The sequence below is a fragment of the Anabas testudineus genome, chromosome 18, assembly GCF_900324465.2.
Source record: "Anabas testudineus chromosome 18, fAnaTes1.2, whole genome shotgun sequence".
NCBI classification, from domain to species: domain Eukaryota; kingdom Metazoa; phylum Chordata; class Actinopteri; order Anabantiformes; family Anabantidae; genus Anabas; species Anabas testudineus.
In genome coordinates this window covers 28,830,411-28,853,114 of record NC_046627.1, presented here as the reverse complement: position 1 = coordinate 28,853,114, position 22,704 = coordinate 28,830,411, and the positions used below count along the sequence as shown (strand labels likewise).

At 39.2% G+C, this 22,704-nt stretch overlaps 1 protein-coding gene across 4 annotated transcripts in view; it reads left to right on the top strand.

Moving 5' to 3' along the window:
- Positions 1 to 22,704, top strand: part of afap1 (actin filament associated protein 1) — an 82,829-nt gene that overhangs the window by 34,179 nt on the left and 25,946 nt on the right. For all 4 annotated transcript variants that reach the window (XR_003298452.1, XM_026352841.1, XM_026352842.1 and 1 more), the window contains exons 2-3: positions 9,114 to 9,242; positions 10,829 to 10,911. Coding sequence is in view for 3 of the 4 variants with exons in the window: in XM_026352841.1 (XP_026208626.1) it covers positions 9,114 to 9,242; positions 10,829 to 10,911 (212 nt within the window). In the remaining variant the exon portion in view is untranslated. The remainder of the gene's footprint in view (positions 1 to 9,113; positions 9,243 to 10,828; positions 10,912 to 22,704) is intronic.

Below are 22,704 nucleotides of genomic sequence, written 5' to 3'. Positions count from 1 at the left end.
TTGTGGTCGCTTGTCAACTGACTGTATAGCATGAACTTCACGCCAAACTCCGTTCAATCATCCCGCTATTTAAATGCGGCTGTCCCGACTACGGAAAGCACAGTTCTCAAAAGGAGACTTTTGCTTTCAGGACTCAAGAACTTGACCTTCTTCTCATTTGTGCATCTCATGTAGCACTTTAGTTGATTCAGTTGCAACTTTCAGTCTTTCTCCGGGCTGCTGAGTGCTGCAACTTACCACAGTGGAATTTGGTGGAATGATCATAGGATTAACACAAGACCTACATAAAGTTCATGCTGACCCCGGAACTAATGCTTTTCTTTCTTCCTCATTTTCAAGTTGTCATATTTGTTTCTGATATGCTGTCATACTCCCTGATGACTTATTGTGCAGCAACTAGCATTGAATGGATGCTGTTGTTTTATTATTGAATTGTTTTTCTCATTGCTCACTGCAACTGAATTCCTTGTTTTCTAGCACTGTGAGTTTGAAAACAAGTTTGCCAGAGAACAGACCCAGATATGTCAACAACACGTGTCGCATGGCCCACTGAAACATAAAATAGGGCGTAAGAAAGGTTCTTAAATTACTTTTCATAATGCTGACAAAGGTGCTGCTAGGGCTGCAGCCTTTACTGCGTAGGATTGGCTGACTTGTAGGGTAGAAACACTATGTTTGTGTAATTAAGAAAGAGTTTCTAGACATGCTAGGACCCAACAGCAGCAGAAAGGTCAACTTACACTGTCACATTGTTGATCATCTAGGCTCAACTAAGTGTTAATGAATTGAGAGAAACTCCATTTTAAAAATTAGTATAACCATGTATTTAACTAGTGGTGAGGATTTTTTATTTTCCTTCATCTGGTAATAGATGATCCACTTTAACAGCTCTCCTAATACAAATGATTGAAAGCAGCACTTTTCATCCACTTTGCTTATTTTCTATCAGATTTCTCAGCTTAGCTAAAGCTGCCAGCGCCTGGTCAGATAGTTCAGAGTCCAGGTCAACACTGGGGTAACGCCAGACTGCAGCTGCAGGTTTCCCAACATAATCCTGGAATGACAACACAAATGTCCCAAATCACTAATGTCTCCTGCTTCAGTCCTACAATAACAGAACCTCTGCGAGCAGCTGCAGGGTATCAGGTAGCTTCTCCACCCGGCATTTGGTGGCTTTGACAGGCATTCTATTGTGTAGGGGGGTTATAATCACATCTCAGTGGCACAGCACAATATAGCACATCATGTTTTGATTTTGGATTTAGAAAAGGGTTTAACCAATGTGAGTTTAAGACAATGAATATGCAGGTATGTAATAGCTGGTATACCTAGTGAGTTTACACCATCTCTTTTGACTAACAGGACATTTTTAGAAGAATGCTTCAAAAATTTGGGGAAAAGGCATTATCCTTCCCTCTGTTATTTGATCTTTATTACTGGCATTTTGTCTAGTTTGAGCAGTTTTAAACTCACAGTGTGCTCTGGCCATTTTTTCCACCTTTAGCAGCACATTATCATTATAAACATAGTTTTACTTGCATCCATTGTCATCAGAGGTGAAGAAATAGCAGAGGATGGCAAAGTGGAATTCAGAAGCACATCCTTACAAATTTTGTGATCCTGTAAGCTTGTACTTGGTACTTGCGACTTGACTACTTTCATACCACCAACATGATTTGCAGTTGGCGAACAGCCTCAAATCAGTTAACCTACTTCAGCAGAATAATGGACAATTTCCAGTAATTTCTTGCTACAGAGTTGTCCCACTTAATGGACGCCACATTGTAGTAACAAAAATGCAAAAGTGCTAAAGCGTTAAAGTGTTTATTGCTACCTATTATTGCAGCTTTCCTCACTAAAACCGTGAGACAAACAGTGATTAATTAGGGGGTGTGTAATGTGGGTAATGGTCATGGAACATGGTCTCACCGTTCTGTGCTGCTTGGCCCATTTGGTTCTGCTTTAGAGTTGGGGGTTGTTTTCTCCATTTTCCCCTTTACAGCCTTCGTCATGCACAACGATGATTGAAGTTTGAAAAACTTCATCTGTCACATGAGGGAGCCCCCTCCTCTTTTTAGTGGCATGGAGAAGATGGCTCCCTAGAGAGCAGAGATGAGCAGAAATGAGCTTGTAATCTCTCCGTCCTTCCCTCTAAAGCCAGCCTGTCAGTAAGCTGGCATGCGGGAGTAGACTTTAATTTTGGGCTGACTAATCATAGCCCTCCCGGCCTCACCCCCATGTCAGTATCCATCTGGAAAAACACAGGGAAAAGCATCTAGATATTGAGCCAAGCTCGAGCACAATTCTGAAGACCCTGATGCATTGCCAAATAGCACAGTGGTTTAAATGCAACTGGCAAACCATCTACTGATTTAACATCATCAACCAAGCATTTGCCTTTGTATTCCTGCCTCAGAATGTAAAACCAACAATTGAAATAGTCTTGGCATTGAAAGTTGCTTCGGTAATATGGGTATATTAGGGGAGGATTTTTTCTGATGAGTTACCAGACCTTTTTAATAGGCTTATTGTTGGGATAGTGTGAGACAGTTGGCTTGTTAGCCTGTCTGTCTTTCTTGGACAAAGTTAATAGGATTACATGACTAGAGCTGCATTGGTGACGTGCCATCATTTGGGGGATATGCTGTAACTAATGTAATAGTTATAATGTACAGAGGTCTAGGAGATTAAAGGAGGTCCCCTAGTAGAGGCAACAGCAACGAATGGTTAAGGAATAGATTTGTGTAATTTCCAACTGTTTATGTGCACTCTACTTCATCCCAACCTGTGTTTGGATCTTTGCGTCTAGCTACTGTTATTTAGCCACACACACACACACACACACACACACACACACACACACACACACACACACACACACACTCTCACACAGATTCTTTCATGTGTCATGTTCAGGTGTGTGTGGTATTGGGCTATATATGGTGGTCAGGATGCGTCGACCTGATAATAAGGGATGGTGTTTAGTGAAAAGGGTTGAAGATGTCAGCCACAGTTAGGACAGTTTAAGCATTTAAAGATAAAGTCCTGCTGGCATAAAGCGCAGGGTTCAGGCAGTTTGCAGTTATCCACAGTTTTTGATCATCCAGTAGCCTTGCTTCTATCTGGCTTGGGTGGTTGTGTCATCAGCGGATACATGAATGTTCCCATGATGATTTAGTGGGTTTCAAACTTCCATAACCTCACTAATCAAAATGTTCTGTAAAATTTGACACCCATTTCTCACACCCAGCCAGCCACTATTACCAGTCCAATCAAGGAAACCACATATCTTCAATTCCCATCTGAAGATAGAATCCCAAAGCTGGAGCTTCTGCTCACTTCCCCTCCATCCGCTTACAGCATCTCACTCTCCTTGGCCTGTGGCTTTTAGCTGAGGACCCTCTAATTACATTTTTGAAAGAGATACCAAATAGAGGATCATCATTCTCAACAGTATCTGTCTTTAGTTTGGTTTTGGACAAGCTCTGTTTTCTCCCACCCTATTCCTATTCCTCCTCTTGTCTCATATCATCTGTAAACCTCCGTCAGCACTGCCCTATCCTTCCATCTCTAAACCTTTCTTCTCCAGTTCAGGGTTTTGTAGATGGGTATTTGAGGGCTGGGGAAACATCTGCTTGTGGGCTAAACCACCTGTACTGTTCGATAGCAATCAGCCCTGCTCTGTGATGTTCCCTTGGCATGTCCAATGGAACGAAGAAAACACACAAACCTCATAATTACAGAGCGACGCAACGGGGAGAGAGCGAGACAGCTTGTCTTTCATCATAAACTAAAGCAGTATCGCCCATCCTCTGATCTGTTCATAACTCTCCCTCTTTGTTGGTGCTCATCCAAGTCAAGGCTTTGCAGACCTTTTATGAAACAGCATAACAGCTAGAGCAATATTGTCACCAACAGTGCACAAAACCTTTTCTCATTACAGGAACAGAATTTGTTTATAATATGCTAGGTTTTTCATTCTAAATATTTCTGATGTTAAGAAAGAAAAAGTCTATTACATGCTTTTATCTTAACATGAACATGGAAATAACTATTCTTGGCTTTTAATCCATTAATGTTATTTAGTTGTTTGCAGTCTTTCAGTCCTTTCACATAGTCTTCATCAGTATTTGTATAATTGTCATTAAAAATGATTATAAATATTATGAATACATTTATGGTTTGATTAAAGTCTACAAATGTGTATATAATCATGTATAATCATGAATATTATCCGAACGAATGCCTTCATGCCGTTTCTCAGTGGCTCACAGGAGGCAGTAACCATGGCAATGCCAGACCATAAACCAACCTCAGTTAACAACAACCACCATCTTACTGTAACACTCAAGCCACAGTGCAGTTAAGCTTCCCAGAACCACAGAAAGTGCACACCGAAGATGACTGGCTGGTACACGGTTGGCTCATTAAGTGGTTCAAGCTTCTCATGCATCTGTTGGCTACATCAGCAATCCTTTCAGCCTTCAGGAGGAATCTGTCACCTGCAGCAGAGAAGCACACCAGGTGACACTGCTCAAAAAGGGGATTTTTTTCATATGTGGCTGCAAATAGCAGATGTTTCTCAAACATCTTTAATGGCAGCTAGATTTCATCTGACATGGCGTGTGCTAGAGACTACCATGAGCTGTCTTTAGATGTGGCTTTAAGGATGTTCTCTTAGGATATTCCCAAAATAACCACCTGGGCAGGTTATTTAGTTAACTACTCAAGGTTGTTTGTGTGAGAACAACTGAGGAAAACTCCCAAGATGGTTTTTTCCCAACCAGACCGACTTGGTTTTGTTGTTTAGTTGTAGCCATTTTAGGTGTTTCTGCACAGTTCTTTCTCCACTTATGCTTACGGCAGTGTTACGTCATCTCTGAGCTAGGACTTAGAGATAACATAATTTGGCAAACTATTATTTATGTTGTCTGTTTTACATCCCCTTTCTTTTAATGACACTTTTTTGAAAGTATGGGAACTGAGAATACTAATTGTAAAAGTTTCACAAGTGGAATATTTGTTCATTCTTGCTGGATACAGAATTTCAGCTGCTTAACAGTGCATGGCTGTTGTCTGATTCTCTTCTTTGTGATGTGCCATGTATTTTAATTAGGAGGCAGATCTACACTGCAGGCAGGCCAGTCAAGCTACCGTATATGAAGCCACACATGAAGAATGAGGCCTGCTTTAGCCTTGATGGCAGATTACGTATTAGTATTTTCAGATTATGTATATCTGTATATATCTGAAATTCTAATATACACCTCTCATCCATGGTACCTCCTTATAAGCTGTGGGTGCAGAACTTGGTGGCGTTTCTGCACAGAATTGGTGTGTGGCTTTGTGTAATAGAGCTTCAGATCAGATAACCTTTGCTTGTGAAAGTGAAGTATTACTGTCACATTTCAATTCTTTTGATTTAGTTTCCTGTTCTCATCTTAAAGAACGACCCTGTAATGGAATGATTCGCCTCAAAACATCTTGTATGGTATTTGTATCGAAACAAACTTGAAATCTAGAAAATGTAATCCTTGTAATTCTGGCCAAAACTCAACCCCCCTTATTTAAGTAAACCGACTGAAAGGCCATGATGATTTACATGAGCGGGGTGGCTTTGTAATGATGATAGTTTGTAATTAGGATGAAGAGGACACATTTTCTCAAGGGAAAAACCACTGTCTTAACCCTAGTGAGAGAAGCTGGACTTATTTTAATGGTGTGTGTGTGTGTGTGTGGGAATGTTGAACCAATAATGTTTGATACTCAAGTTATGACGCACAATGTGTGTGTTTTATGTGTGTGTGTGTGTGTGTGTGTGTGTTTGACCTAAAAACTTGTCAAATACCCAGACTAAACACATCCCTGAAGTGTTAAAGACACAGTTGTTAACAAGAAGCAGACACCTGAAGCAGACACACATACACACACACACACACACACACACATTCACACACACACACACACACAGTGAGACATCAGTCAGTTTGCTGTCAATCATAACAGCTGCATTCTGGGAAGAGCACAGTAAGCCCTCCACCCTCTAACCTGGATAAGCATTTTTGCACTGACAACAACAACTGAGCCGCAGGGTCTCAAGTTCTCAGAGACCCACACATGACCCCGTTGACTTGCTCAAACACACATACACACCTCACCCAGGAAAAACCCCTTTGTTCTGTGCTCCGGGAAATGTGAATACTTTGGAGTGAAAACATTTTCGTCTTGTTTTAGTGGGTTTGTGTGTGTGGGTGTAGGGATTAATAGTTTTTTTTTTCTTTTTTTTCTTTTGGAAAGAGTTCCTATTATTTGTCATGCAAGCCTAGTGTTGACACTACTTGCTTAGAAGTATATCATACTGCTAAAGATATATTTTTGTATAAGAAAGTGTGTATTTTTTATTTTAACATATGTGAGAAATGCAAACACATCAGGAATTAGGAATAAAGTATTTATGTGGAAATGATAATTGTGGTACAGCTGGGGAAAGGGAAAGCAAAAAGAGGCCTGGTGGACAGAGGCAAAGTGAAGGAGTGAGCTGAATGACAGACAATAGCAGAAAGAAAGGAGTGAGTTTTGAAGAGAGGGCGTGGGTGGTTTGTTTGCACGACGAGGTATTTTTCTGTTCGCCCTCAGGCCTTGTTTGAGGGTGGTCCTCCTCACTCTGCGCCACTTGAATTTTTCCCTCGGCCGCTTAGGTGATCTGGAGAGCTGACTTTAGGTTTTTAATGACACACGTACACATGCACCTACATATATTTAACTGTTTGACCACCCTCGTGGACGAAGAAGTATTGCACGATTGCACAGAGCTCTATGAAACAGTAAATGGTGCAGTAAAGAGTGCTTGGCTGTTCTTGCTATAATATAAAAACAAGCACAATGAAAGTGATCCAGGGTGTGTGTGTGGCTGTAGTTAGAGATGTTAGTGCTTCTCTGCTTTGTGGCTTTGTCTCTCTTTAAATAGAGGCTGACAGATTTGGTTGTGATGATTGATTGTGCTTCCATGTGACCAGCAAAGCTTAGAGATGCTTCCAACGCCTGCAACTATCAATTACTTTTTTTGGTTATGAACTGTCAAAACGTGCTAAAAGATGTCTGTGAAAACTTCCCAGTGCTTAAGGTCACTTCCTGGATTATGCTAAATTTGTCCAATCAACAGACCAACACAAAAACAAGTTGAATTTACCATCATGTATAAATAAGAACCAGTGACATCAGTGATTGCTGATTAATCGGCGATCCAAATAATTACCAAAGATTCTTTTGATTGGTTAACTTTGTGGACCAGTTTGACCCACTGTGCTTGCTGTACTCTGTTTGCAGTGACACATATTTTGAGTGTGCTCACTTCCACTTTTAGGTCCAAATACTGGTTTAGTACGTGTGTATGTCTGTACAGCTTGTCTAGTCATTGCCAAAAGTATGTGAACAGGTGAGTATAGCCAACAAGCTGACCGGGCTAACAGGTAGTTGGTAGTAGGTGTTGAATGGATCTGAGGGGGGATCTGGAATCTGCAGGCCAGTCAAGTTCAGTACATGTCCTGTAACCCAAATGTTGACTGAGCTGATTTAATAAGATTATGTAAAGAACATAAAACATTCACAGCAAGCTTGGTTGAAGGTGAGCATTTCATCTTCATCTGTGGAACACGAGGAAAGAAGCTTAATTTAGAAATCTGTGCACATATTTTGTGCAGCATTGTGACTTTCTGATGCAAAAGTAAAAGGAAAGAACACAATTATAATAACTCAGATGTACCCTATGGCCAATTTATGCTTCTGTCACCACTCCACAACATAGGTAACCACGTGTCCTTGACTATACCCTGTGCTGTACCCAACACAGCACCCCTTGGTCCACAAAGTTTAAGAAATTTGCAAGATAAGCATATCATCACTACACTATGTCATCATTTCTGACATGATCAGATGCTTATAAAAACATGAGTTGTGTGAAACTAGGCCTGAACCCTTAGTCTGAAAAGGGTACTACTTATCTCAGTGCCTGTGCAAAGCGTGGCAGCGCCAAGTCACGCTTATATACTCAATCTCATGCCATCCATATCACAACAAGCTTTCAGATAGTGTGTGATGGTGCACACACAGACACAGACACACACACACCTCACCTTCAAGCACTGTGCTATATTTGGTTTCTCTCCGATTGCTTTGCTCTGTGTGGAGAGGCAGTGGAATATTTTCTGCCAGCAGCTATAACTCTGCAGAGAAATGTCCATCAGGTCAGTTTCCAGGTCTATGCTTGCCGAGAACCTCTCAGCGTGCGGGGTCTCTGTGGTGTTTGGTTGGATGATTGAAAGCTCTGCTTTTCATTCCTCCGCCTGGCTGCACACTTATCAGTTATATAACTGTGTTTGCATTTGTTCAATGTCTGTTTAGATTTTGGATTTTGAGGCAAAAATACACTGGGCAAAGCAGAATGTTTACTAAAACATAAAATGAAGACTGAATAGTGACAAATAAGTGACGTTACCTGTTTCTGTGTGTAGTTTCTGTTGTCATGATGGTCTTGCACCGTTTGGTGAAGAACAAGGCTGTTGATGTTGATTCAGAATTTTTTATATTGCCAACAAATCCCAGAATATGACCAAAATGGACTGCAGGGAAATGCCAAAGAAACTACTGTTAAATGTCCTTCGAGCCCACAGGCAGCAATGCATGAGAAACGGTCATGCTACCATAATGAATATACTCACAAAGGCTCTGAAGTAGTTTGGAAAATCATTGTCACATAACACAGTCCACCGTTGCATCCAGAAATGCAACATGAAACTACAAAGTTGGTCAGTGAAAAAACTGAAAATAGTTTCAACTTTTTCTGGAACAGGAGTTTTTAAAATGATGTTCCTCATTACCAAACACGGTGTAGTCATATTTCTGTTGGCAGTCTGTGCATGTTGGCACAGTCAAAGTTTAACTAAGGTAAACTCTGGTTGGAGAGTATATTGAAACAGATTTCAGCTGCAGCGAATGAGGGACTGAGCCCACCAACAGTGGTTTAATTGTTGGTGTAACTGCAACCTCTGTCACTTAATGTGAAAGCTGTAATAACTGTCCCTGATGTCTAAAAGAAAAATGTGTTTATTATGCAGCCATGGAGGAGCTGGTGTGTGAGCTTCATCTGTTCCTGGACCTGCTGGACAGGGAGTACCTGAGTGCCGGGGTCCGAGAGAAGAAGATACACTTGTCCAATATCCTCCTCAGAGTCCTGTCTGATAAAGGTGACATTTAACTTTTACTTTTTCTTTAATGATCACATGACCACAGTTGACATGACCACATTTAACCATTGACTACAATTATAATTTTTACATGAAGAGATGGTAGACAGTTTCAAATAAAAACAATGGCAAGAGAAAACCTTTTGGAATATACAGATAGTTTTTCTAAGCTCAGAAAATACATTTAGCTTGATAAACAAAGTAGCTGCTAGAATACTCTCCGCTTGGCCAGCTCAATCACCAGATCTGAACTCGATTGAGCTGGTATGGGAAAGGCTGGGCCCAAGTGTTCAGGACGACTGCCCAAATAGCACAACAGACAATTGAGAAGAGCTGCAGAAGGCCTGTGGGCATTCAGTAGAATGCCACAGATTAGTCAGTGACTTATTGCTGCTGAAATTTAACATATGATAACATAAGATAAACTTTATTCATCCCGGAAGGGAAATTCAAGTAGTTTCGTAGATGATGACTGTAAAAGTATTAAGTAATCATCTGCTGTTGGCAGGGTGTTGTAGAGCCTAATCGCTGTGGGGATAAATGAACATGCACATGTGATTTGATTTCATTATTGTGTGCGCAAATATGCTTATAATTAATTGTTTTTCATTAATAACCATTTCATTGAATAAAATCAACAAAAAATAATAAGAATACATAAGTGTGTAGGTGTTTCCAAATGTTTTCTTGCCAGTGTATTTAAGTGTGTCTGTACTATGCATACACTACTTCTGCCTCACCAACTAGACAAGACATAATAATAATAACGTATACTTTATTGGAACCGGGAATCAACCACTCACCCTGGGGTTCGTAGGCGACTGCTCTACCACCTGAGCTACTGCTGCCATAGCCACATTGACATAGTGTAACTCCCTGTATATAAAATACCAGGTTTCATTAAGGAGATTGACCATAAGATTCAGATTACTTCCTGTAATTAAATGTTCGTTGTAGTGTTGTAATGTAGTGTTTGCAAAACAACAGCAGTCCTTCAAGTTTAACAGTAAAGGCCTATCATTGCTATTATATTTGCATGCATTTTTTGTGAAATGCAGTTAATGAGAAAGTATCTGAGCTGATAAAGTAAACCTATTGTGAATCAGTTACATCTAAACAGCTAAAGGCAGCTAATCATCCATCATTAAATAGGGTCATTATTGGTGTTAACACAGGCAAATCTGATGCATTTCTCATGTAAACTCTGTCTAGACACATTTACATCACCAATGTGTTTATCTATTAAAAACCTTTAACAATTTGATATTTCATTTGTTATGTAACCTAAGTGTTTGTACTTTTGACATAAACCTCTGATGGCTGCCAGCTATTGATGAACTACAAAAGACATAATTAATGCTTATGTATAAACAGCGTGACCATCCCTTTTAGTCAGGGCCAAAACTGATCAAATCACCAGAATGGGCATGAATATGAATGTCTGTCTTATGTTGTTTTCCCCAGGCTTTATGTGCAATAGTTTATTTTATAAATGGAAGTCTCCGGCTGCTGATATCACATTGGAAATTAGTTAAACAAAAGAAAAAACTTTCTCTCACTGTCTCTCCCTTGTTCCCACTCTCCAGAGCCTTCATTTAAGTCAGAGATCCACAGTGGTCTACCGGCCCCACCTCAGATGCCTCTTCCTGAAATCCCTCATCCCTGGCTGGTAAGACCTCTGTCCTTCAGACCTACAGCTTAGTAAAAGTACGCAGGCAACATTTAACTTGACCAGGAAAAAACATAATCCTTTAAACACAGTTTTAGGTGTCGTCTCATATAGAATCTGCAATTTCGTAGGATGTAACCGTATCCTGCAGTGTTGCATCATGAGCAAGTTCCATTTCAGCATGTGCTTTGGACGTCTTGAGTGAACACAGGTGTTTCTCCTAATACCAGCCAATTCAGTGTCATTTTGTTTCCAGTGCTGTGTCTTGACTCCTTCTTTCTAATTCTGGCTCAGCCAGGCTGCTGCAGCTCCAACATTTTGACAACTCTCAGGTGAATGACATAAACTTTACTTGTTGTCATGGCAACACTGACAATTACATTTTGAGCAATGCAATGCAAGCTGCTTGCTGGTGAGTTTGTTTTCATATCTTTATGGTTTAATTTAGAAAACACAAACAGACTTACCTGAGCTTTAAGTCTATATTTCAGCTTCTAGGATGTGACAGATTTTGAAATATTATGAAAAGCTCTCTTTTGTAGAAATCCAAGTGTGCAAAGACCGAAGGTAAAAACATCTGTTGAATGTATGTGACCTTCAAGCCCTCAAGCAGTATTGCACGAGAAAGGGTCATCCCAGTACTCTAAACAGCTAAAGACAGCTAAACACCATCATTAAATAAGGTCATTATTGGTCTTATCACAGGCAAATGAATGAATACAGCTGGATGGGTTAGGGAGTATTTTGGAAAACTGTTACCTAACACAATCTGCCACTGCAACAGGAAATGCAACTTGAAATTTAATTATGCTGTACATCATTTTTGTGCAAAAAGCAAAGTTCTCTGGACTCAAGCTTATATCAGATTGACCAAAAGACAGTGGAAATGTGTTTTGTGGCCAGATGAGCCCACTTTTCTGTTTGTTTTTTTGGAAAAACAGCATGCCAAAGGTAAAATAAAAAAAGACCACCAAGATTGTTAACAGAGAAAGTTTCAAAAGCCAGCATCTGTGATGGTATGGGGTTGCACAGTGCATACAAATCCAGAAATGTAGTTTGAAACTACAATATACAATGAAGTGCTTTTGATACTTGATGTTTTGGAGACTTTTCAATCAATACCAGGACTTGCAGCATATATAACACACTCTACTAGGTTAAATTCCCAATGAAAACACAGATAAATGCTGTCAAGTTGCATCAATGTCAAATTTAATAATACAGTGAAATGTGGACGGCATGTGAGCTGTGTTTTTACAGTCACTTGTAAAGCAGTAGGAAGACTAGTCATGGCTTCAATATGTTTTCCTGTATCATGCTGAGCTGTGCATGATGCTAACAGTCGCTGAGGACTGCCACATCTCTATTAAAGCAATATTGTGTGTGTGTTTGTGTAAGCGATATGCTGGGACAGATATGAGGAGTCTGCATCTGTATAGAGACTTAGCATGAGGAATAACAGGGAGTGTGTGTCATTAGTGCCGGAGTAGTTGCATCTGATGGAAAACAGGTGGCGGGCAAAGCTTTCTCGCCATAACAATAAGCCACAACACCTTGTTCAACATTCTTTCCAACACACAAACACACACACACACACACACACGGAAAGACACACGGAGGAACAAGGCCTTACAGCGCAGTTTGTAATTAGAACCAGTCCACAGCCTTCAGCCTCCTTCGGTGACCCCAGCGTGTGTCTGGAAATCACAGTCGAGGTTTTCCCGGAAAACTAGACCATAGAGGAGGTGCGAGGAGGAGTGATGTCTCCACGTGTCTACTCCATGTCTTCTTCTCTGCTGCTGTCTTCGTATCAAACATTAAAAGTGTTGTAAAATGCATAGCAACACTCTTACAAATGTCCAACCTGTTTGGGCTACTACAATTCTGTGAAGTGTTTTTCATAAACTGAACAAGAAGTGATTGAGAAAGTTGTTTTTGTTCTTAAATGTCACCTAATAAATCTCTTCTTGTCACATGCTTAGGGAAAAAGAAGTTAGCAATGACGGAATGTTGAGTCTAAATATGTTTTGGTACCTTATCACGGACGTTCATTCCATCACGAATGTGCATGTGTTACAAAATGATCTCAACATTAATGCCCGCTTTCTAGTATTTTTGCTTGCAGCTGCATCTCACAGGGCAATTTAAATAAACTGGAGTTAACAAATTACAACCATAAAACCTGCTAAGTCGAAATAAAGCTTCCATACTTTATATTTATAGAGATCAAGCCCTACAGCTAACATGCTGTATGTCTGCAGGACACAACAGTAAAATACTTTCTACTTTCTTATAATTATCCCTGGATGGTAACTCAGCTACTGTCTTTCATTTTCTCCAAGCCCTCTGTCTCTCCTTTGCTGTTTCTCTGCTCTGCTCTGAAATTAACATTCATCGCATTTCCACACTGACCTCTGGACAAGCTGTCCATGCAAAGAGTAGAGATTTGTTCTGCTGCCTCTCTACTCTCTGTTTGTCAAAGTTGTATAAATCTTAGCCTTTGGGTAAAAGAAAGAGAGAGGGGAGGAGACCACAAACAGAACAGAAAAGAGTAAACAGGGACGGGAGTAAAAGAAACAAAGAAAGACAAGATTTAGCTTTAGATGAAACTTTTCGATTGTGTTTTAATAGGTCAAATGCAGTTGATTTGTAGAAAAAGAATATTTTAAAAAGCATCAGTGATGAGTGACTGCGGGTGAGTAAGTGCAATAAACAGAGGAGATCTGGTGGAAGAGTGGGAGAGTATGGAGGAGGAAGAGATGTCCTCGGCCACAGTCTGTCTGTGACCCGTCAAGGCTCAGTGCAAGCCAAACCAACATCTCTGCAAGACTGAGAGCCTGCGGCTTTAGAAGCTACATCAATGCTCTGTCAACCCCACAGCCTAGGGCAGCCATTTTGATTACTCACTGTTATATAAGTCATAATTAGTTTAGAGTAGCTTAGTGGATTTACATTGCAACTGTAAATGTTTAGCAAAGTGACTATAATTGCACCAATCATAAATTACTGGAACATAAAAAGAACATGGATTAAATGCACGTGGTCGTTTACACAATGTTCTGCTTGTGCGTCAAACACAAAGGAGAAAAGAATCCAATTATATGTACTTCCGTGATGCATTTGCGCAGTGTGGAGCTGTTCTGCACGCCCTGTACTTCCTGACAGGCTCTGAAAAAAACTAGGTAATGTTTTAACAGCCACTACCCTCACAAAATAGAACACACAAGTAGACCTCTGTCTTTAATTCATACTGCATAACTTACCATTTGATTGCTAATGTCCAGGCAGTTTACTTTATTACTGCTGTGTTTCATATTTAGTCATATTCATGTTGTTCTGCTGTTTAATTTTTTATTTGATATTGATTGATAACTGATGTCTTTCTAAATAATGAAAAAAAAATATATATATATATAAAGTAAAAAAAATAAACAATGAAATCATTTGTATAGAATGAAATTCGGATGAGTTAAAAGGCTTCGGGATAGAACTTTTTGATTTTATTCAATTTTAGTATTACTTTTTTAGTAAAAGTATGTTCCTAGCTTAAGCAACATATTGTAGCTTTAACCATGTGTGTCATTTAATCAGTCAGATAACAAAAACATAAGCCATTAAGATTTGAATCTAGCCATAAATGATGCCTGTGTGTAACAGCTAACACAGCTTACCCTGTTATTCAAGCATTTCCATTCCCTCTATTAACAGAGTTGCATCAGCGCAGTCAGCTGAGGTCAAGACGTTTAACTTTTAGCTGGGCATGATAGTCACATGTGTCACACTCTTTAGTCAGCAAAGGCAAACAAAGAAATAATGTGTGTGAAATACAATGTAGCTTAATGTTGAAACATGGACACACTCATACACACACAGTACAGTCATTATGTATCAGGAGTCCCAGCAGGCTGCTCTCTAATCAAATAGACTAATAAAATGTGGTTTTGTTCTACTTTATGGAACTCAAACACGTCTGCAAAAAAAAAAAAAAACACAAATAGTGCATGCCTTGACAAAGCATGGTATTAAAAGTGTCATATTGGCAACCTTGATTATCAGTATTATTCTAACACCTGGTTATGATTCCTTAAAAAAAAACAAAAATCAAAAACAAAACCTTCCCTTTGTTGGCCAATTGGCAGAATATTTTTCTTTGATAACTAAGTTGGAAGACATGTTTAATCAGTATTTCCTTTGTGGCTAGAAATATGTACATTATTAACCATAAAACTTATACTTTTATATTTTATTTCCAGGCAGACTCTAATACATACACATATTTTTTAAGACGATATTGATGGATTTTAAAGGCGACGATGGTGATTCTTAAACTGCAGTAAAAGTAGCCATCCCCTGTTGTCCTCACGATTCACTTTTGGGTATAGGGTTGTGTGTACAGAGTGTGTGTGTATATCAGTAACACAGACACACATACTGTATACACAAGGATCTTTTCATGTCAGTTTGATCCTCTCCACACCCCTCACCTCATAAATCTCCCGGTGATCTAAGGAAGAAGATCAGTGCAGCATTTTACAATGTGTTACATGTCACACTCAAACACATACACACATATTAAAACACACAAAAACAAGATCTGTCTCTAATTAAGTCATAGTGACCACTAAGTGTGACAAAATCCCAGTTAAGCCTTGCAGGACTACAATAATCTCCCTCTTTCTCTTTCTGTCTCTTTTCATATCTGAGATTTATGCTACACTAACATTGCTCTTTTATCTCTGGTAAAATATACATTCCTGTCATCAACATGCTTACTGCCTCAGCCACATCAACAGTTTCCATCCATCTGTCAAATAGTTTTAACAAAAGCCCTGAAAAATAAAATGTAAATTATGTGTGTTTCCATTAAGCTGCATTTAGGCAAACAAATAGAGCAAGGAGTTGCGTCACAGAAGCCATCCATCCTAAAACAAGTGTCTGTCATGAATAAATAAGTCCCCTGCACTTTGTTAGGAATCTTTTTTTACAGTGTTAATAATTGCTGTTGTCACAAGATCAAAACAAGGAAATGAAAATAGTAAGATGTTTAAATACCAGCCATGGCAAACAGAAACTAAAAGAACATACGTGTATTTTATCTTTTTTCACAAGTAGGAATGTAATGGTTCATAAACTGAGACGGAATCACAATGTATGTAGGTCATCGGTGTTCAGAGACATTCAGAGGCTTTGGGTGTCCATTTTGAACAGCTTAAAATTATTTTACATTAACATAAGAATGGATGACATGACATACACCATATTTTGCTGTAGTTAAGGCTTGTTACTACTTTGAACTATGGTGACTTAAGTTAAGACTAAAATTCATGAATCACGTGTGCGAGAGCATTCAAATTAAATTCTAACAATGTTTAGTTTATCTATCAATGTCTCTGCATGCTCATAACTTGTCAGCCAGCCTACTTTCTTGGAGTACAACCAATGGTGAATATTTTTAGATTTAGAATTGACTCAGTTTTTAGTAACTAAAATGCCCAAAAATAGTGAAAACTGAGATTGCAAGTTCCTTGATCCAAAGATAACTGCTTTAACGGCATGTTTTGTTTGAATGTTTAATCCAAACCCAAGGATATTCAGTTTGCAATGATACAAACCAAAGAAAAGTAGCAAGTCTTCTCATTTAGAAGTGGCTGAGACCAGCAAATGTCTGGCATTTCCTCTGTGTTTTGTGCCATTTCTTCAAAATAAGAGTTGCATTTCAGTCAATATCCCAGTCACATCATCAATTGGCTCCTATGGGCCATGCAAGCCTCCATGGAGGCTCTGCTTAAGCAGAATGTGGACCAGTCATCCTGTTGAGACGAAAAATGATTTCCATCTGTGTTGATGTTGGAGAATGGTGCCACGACCCTCCACCACACCCCACAACCCTTTGCCTTTCCCCCTTTCCCCTTCTTTCTCTCCTCCCTCATCTTTCCCCAAAGCTCCCCCCTCCTTATTTCGCAAATTAATCCTCACCATCATGCATATTTTGTCATGCATGCATTAAAAATTCTCAGCATGCAGCATGTTTGTTTGCTTTCTCTTTTGCACTTGCACTGCAGAAGTGTATGGAAGCATGTTCATGTGCTGCACATGCTGTATGAACTGAATCTGTGTTGCGTTAACTGTAGTAGTCTGGGTCCCATTTGTAATTGATTTCCTCCTCATTTCAACTCAAACAAATTCTCCTCCTCCCGAGCTTTCTAAGATAAATATGTGTCTCGACCGAAGCTTTGTATTCAGATGTATCCAAAACTGTCCAAATGTCCTAATGCACTCCTATGTATTGTTGGGTATCACTGGTGGTTGGAAGTGATCTTAGATGCTTGAAACAACCACTTTCTCAAAGCATTCCTTACCCACTGCAAGTCATGCCATGTTAGTGGCTGTAGACCCACAGCTTTGTATTTGAAATAAACGTAGACCTGCTGTATTTTGCCAAACCAAATGTTTTCATGCCTGAAGGGGAAACATGTAGCAAGTAAATGTGTCACTGTACTATGTTAAGTTAAGGTTTGCATGCACAGTAAGAGTTGGCTTGCAATCACACAATTTTAGTTGAACCAGTTCTGCTTTTGTATGTCTTTGGAAATAATTCGCCTTTGGGAGTTTGTCACATGGCGTGGTTTGGTCTCCATTTGGTGCTGATAAATCTGTTTTCATATGTGACTTAATTCCTCTGTGGGGTTCCCCTGCTTGGCATTTTGGTCAACCACAGTAAAGCACTCAGTGACATCAGCTCTATTGTGTCATTGACTTAAGACAGGAAATTAGGTTGTTAAACAGATCATATTCAAAGGAGTCACACTTTGTCACTGAGGCAACCAAACAAGTGAAAGATTGGAGATTGATTAAGTCTTAACTTAAGTGAGCAGTAAGACTTCTGTAATTGACACATGCCTACAACATGGTTAAACATGAGGGCCAGAGCTGTTTCAGCCTATTTATGCTAACACTCTTTGGAAAAAGTGCCCACTGAGAAACACAAGCACAGATGGAAAACCTATTTCACAAGTTTTTTCCCTGACTGAATTGCTTTCAAAGGGTTTATACAATGCCAGTGTTTTTTTCCCTCACACATAATGTGATCGAAGTGAATTAATAAAGCACTGAGGGACAACTGAAGCTATTTCTGCAGTCTTGTAGAGAATTATTACAGTTTAATATTGAACCAGTTAATAGACAAAATGAATGAACCACCAGTATATTATGAAGTTATTACCCAGAGAGCATTTATCAGTGGTGATGTAACTACAGTGCATTCACATTGTATTACGGCCCCTTTCACTTTTTTCAATTTTGTTATGTTACAGCCTGATACTGCAATTGTTTGAATTCATTCTTTCAGTATTAAGTATCATTTAGTCTTCATTAATCTACACGCAGTACCCCAAAAGACAAAGTGAAACCAGAATTTCAGAAATGTTTGCAGAAGAAAAAAACGATTTATCACATTAGCTTAAGTAATCACTTAAGCTAATGATACAACAAATGATATTGAGCTCAAGTGCCTCCCATTTCTCTTAATAGTTGCTGAGATGTTTCTATACCTTGATTAGAGACCACCTGGGTAAATTAAATTAATTGGATATAATGTAATGCACACACTTCTCTATAGGAAGCCTAACAGCTGACAATGCAAACTGTATTAGAAAGCAAAAACCTACTTTGACTTTAATTGTTTTTGTTGTTGTTATTGTTTCACAAATCAAGCAGAATAATGCATTCCATTGTCCAACCTGACAGTCAAGCTGTATAAATAGAGAGTGCTGTATTGCACACATTATTGGTGGGAAACAATCTTGCATAGCAAGACTTCCAATTGAAATGATAGAAGTCTGGGAAAAGTTTTGACTGATTATGTGGGAGTTCTTTCTGAGCCAACATTAAACATAATGGGCTGAAATTGGTCAAATTATATATTGGAGGTCATTATTTCAAGCTAACATCTGTGTTCACGAGATTAAACATTAAAAAAGCATGGTGTCTATGGCAGGACACCATGAAAGAAGCTTCTGCTTACTGAAAAGAACATTGCTGCATGCCCGAAGTTTACCAAAGAGCACATTGACACTCCACAGCAGTATTGACAAAATGCTTTGTGAACTGACAAACCTAAGATTAAACTATTTGGAAAGACCACTGGCATCTGGCATCTGGCATGAAAAGGGCACTGTATATCATCAAAAAAAAAAAAAAACATCATCCCAACTGTCAAGTATGGTGGAAGAAATATCATGATTTGGGCCTGCTTTGCTGCATTAAAGCCTGGCCAGTTTGCAGTGACTGGAGGGAAGATAAATTCCCAAATGTATCAAAAAATTCTTCAGGATAATCTGAGAATGTTTGTACTTCAGCTAAAACTCTGTAGAAGTTGATCCAACAGGACATGAACAAAAACACACAACATAATAGTTTCAGAAAAACAAAATCCACCGTTTGGAGTGGTCACGTTAGAGCCCACACAAATACACACGCACACACAAATATTTAGGACTATATACATTTCCACATTAACTAAATTAATGTGTAGTGTAATTTTGTCTCTATTTGTTTAATTTAGTTCCTTTTGTCTAGTTCTAGTTACTTGTGTGAAAATCTGATCACATTTTCAGTCCCATTGATACAGAAAAAGACGTAATGATAGTATAAAATTATACCTTTATGTTTCTTTTACTCAGTTCTAGAACAATAGACTGGTTCCATTTCACATTTGGACTTATGGGGCTCACTTCCAGGTAAAGCATTGCAACACCACCCTTCTTTTCCAGAGCTCTGGACCACCAACTCCTACTGACTCCTACTTTCTCTCACCTCATTGTGAGGTGAGAGAAATGCAGGAAGTACCCAGCCCAATCTCACTCTCCTGTTATTTTTTCAGCTTAGCCAGCATGCTGGCAAATCCACCAGTAACAACACTTTGGTGAATGCACCTGTTTCACAAAACACGCACTTAGCTCGCCAGCCTGAAGCAGGAAGGAGTGAAAGTGATGAAGGGGAAGTGAGCAATAGTTAGAGTTAACATTGGAGCTGTGAGAACAGTTTTGTTTTGTCAGGGGTAACACTAGCATGGGTGGTTCATGCATAAACAGAGAAGTGGAACACATAGATGTGTATCGCAGATTTGGCAGGTTGTAAAGCTTGGACAAGGCCTTAAGGGAAGGGAGTTTTAGACAGTTTAAAATGTATGTGTTCACATATCACAGTCTAGTCCATCCTTTGTTTTTCTTTGTCTTTTCACATTAGCTTTTTGTACTGTATGTGTGAGGTGAATAACAGGGCTGTTATGTAAAGAGTGTGTGGTGGCTGATCAGCTGACAGGCAGACTGAGTTCCTCTACAACACAATGGGGCTTTCAGTAATGCTGCTGGACTGCTGCCACTGTTTCAACCACCATATTGAATGCTGTGGGTTGTTATCACAATAATAACCGATAACCCCGATTTATACACACATACAGTGTCCCAACACTATTAAATGCTGGTGTACATTTATAAAGTCAAGTTCAAGCTTTTTGGCTTTAGTCAAACAAACAAAAAAAAAGATGAAAATTAATTATATTTGGACATTTGTTCAACTGTGGGGCAATTATAAAACACCTGTTTTTTAAATATACTTTAGAAGTTAAAACTAATAATTTTGACAGTATATTTAAAGCTTTTACAAGTAATGTCAGACACCAACAAACATGTCAAACTAAAGTTATGGAAGTGTACTTGCCAAACTCACCATAACTCGTCACATCTGAAGGTTTTATATTATCACAGGAACATCAAATACTTCCATTTGAGCATAAATCTCACATTTGTTAGGCTTGTGCAGGTGCATCTTCTTCACCATCTTTAGAATATTCTAGGCACATCACACAGTTCAATACTAACTGTAAAGTCGGTAATTTTTACATCTTTTCCAGGCTAGCAAATTCAGGGTTATCCCGGGACAAAGGCAGGCTAGGTCAACTTGAAGACTGATGGCTGATGCTCTTTGTGCTTTCATCTTCTCCTGCAGTCTGGCATCAATTTATAACTTATTGCTTTAGCTTGACCTCACACTTAAGCTTAAAAGAATGTAGGCGGAGCGAAACGTTGTGCGTATGAATGTCTACATTTTGTCCCAGCTGTCTTTTTCTTTTTTCTTTCTCTGCATGTTTTCATAAAATAATACTGTAGTGTTCTGTTTGACAAACCTAAAAGTGTTTGGAGGTGTGATCATACAGCAACAGCTGATCTGAAATCTTTGGTCAGTCCATGAGTCATCTCACAAAAAGAAAGACTGAAAACATATGTGCTTATTTAAATATGGGTGTTGGTGGCTTAAGGCACTGCTGGGACCAGCTGCAATAATCTGGTCAAGGAAACTGAACGAGTAATACTACCCCCTCCCTCAAATAACTACCATCCATGTGACCTTGCAGAAGGTACTTAACCTCCTGCTGTACAAGAGATGACCAGAGGCCAACAGTATAAAACTGCGGTTGCACTGTGAAGCTCCCAGATGGGGAGCCAGGGTGGTTCTGAAAAACAGTGTAGGCATTAGCAAACCCCTCCTGTGGATAAATACAGCTTCACACAAACCTTACAAAAGCCTTTCAGCCTCAAGCCTTACCTTAGAGAGTGAGTGAGATCATTTCTATATTATTGTTATTAATGTCCCGGCGATATGAAGCGCTGGTAACACAATAAACTACAGATCCCATAATGCAGCGCTTCAGCTGCCTTGCCGAACACATTCTGTGTTAATCAAATCTAGTTTATGATGCTGAAAGTTATTCCGAAGCTAGTCCTCATGATGCCAAGTAATGTTGAACCATATCGTTACAGCGGTGTTCAGAAATACGCACTTTGCTGATAAACTGAGTTCTCACGGCGCTTTGGTGACTTTGATGAACAAGAAAAGAATTTTGAGTTGCTTCGCAACCCATTTACCGTCGATGTGGAAACTGCACGTGTCCAGATTCAGATTGAGCTGATTGAGCTTCAGTGTACTGAAACACTGAAGACAAAGTAGGACACTGCAGGACCCTCACAGTTTATTCACTCCATTCCCGCAGAAATGTCCCAGCTCCGTCCACATGCGGCTCGAACCTTGTGCATGTTTGGTAGCACAAATCTATGTGAGAAGCTCTTCTTCTTCTTTATTTCTAACTTGTATAATTAAGACAGGATATATTTTTATAGAGAGCAAAATATTATAAGTTATTTAAGGTTTATGTTCTAAAAAGTTAAGTTTTAAAAGTTTTAGTGTGTTCAATAAATGTTTATCCTGTTTGGCCCGCGACCTGAAGTGTGTTTTGGATTTTGGCCCCCTGTGCAATTGAGTTTGACACCCCTGCCTTAGAGGAACTGAAGGTCTGGACAACATTTAATTACCAGCATTCTCCCTTTCACTGTCAGAAACCTGTGCTTTACCAAAATGTACACTGGTTCCGAATATTCCCCACACATCATTTCACCTGTGTATACATTTTCAATGTGTATACATCCTGTACAAAACCGTTTCCTAAAGGAAACACACAAAACACACTGGGGAATGTTTATTTATACACAAATAAATATTTCCCCAGTTTTATTTAATAATCATGTATTATGAACTGATAGGAACTAATCACTGATGATTCTGCAAGGATTCAACTATTTTCATTTAAGTTTAAGAGTTCCCCAGCTGTCAGTCACCTAGCAATATCTATGTGCAAAATTAGTGTAAAATAATTTTTTAAAATAATAATCCCAAAAAGATTTCTTCCACTTAATGGTCATGTTATTTAATACAAACCATACAGGTTTCATTTTGCAA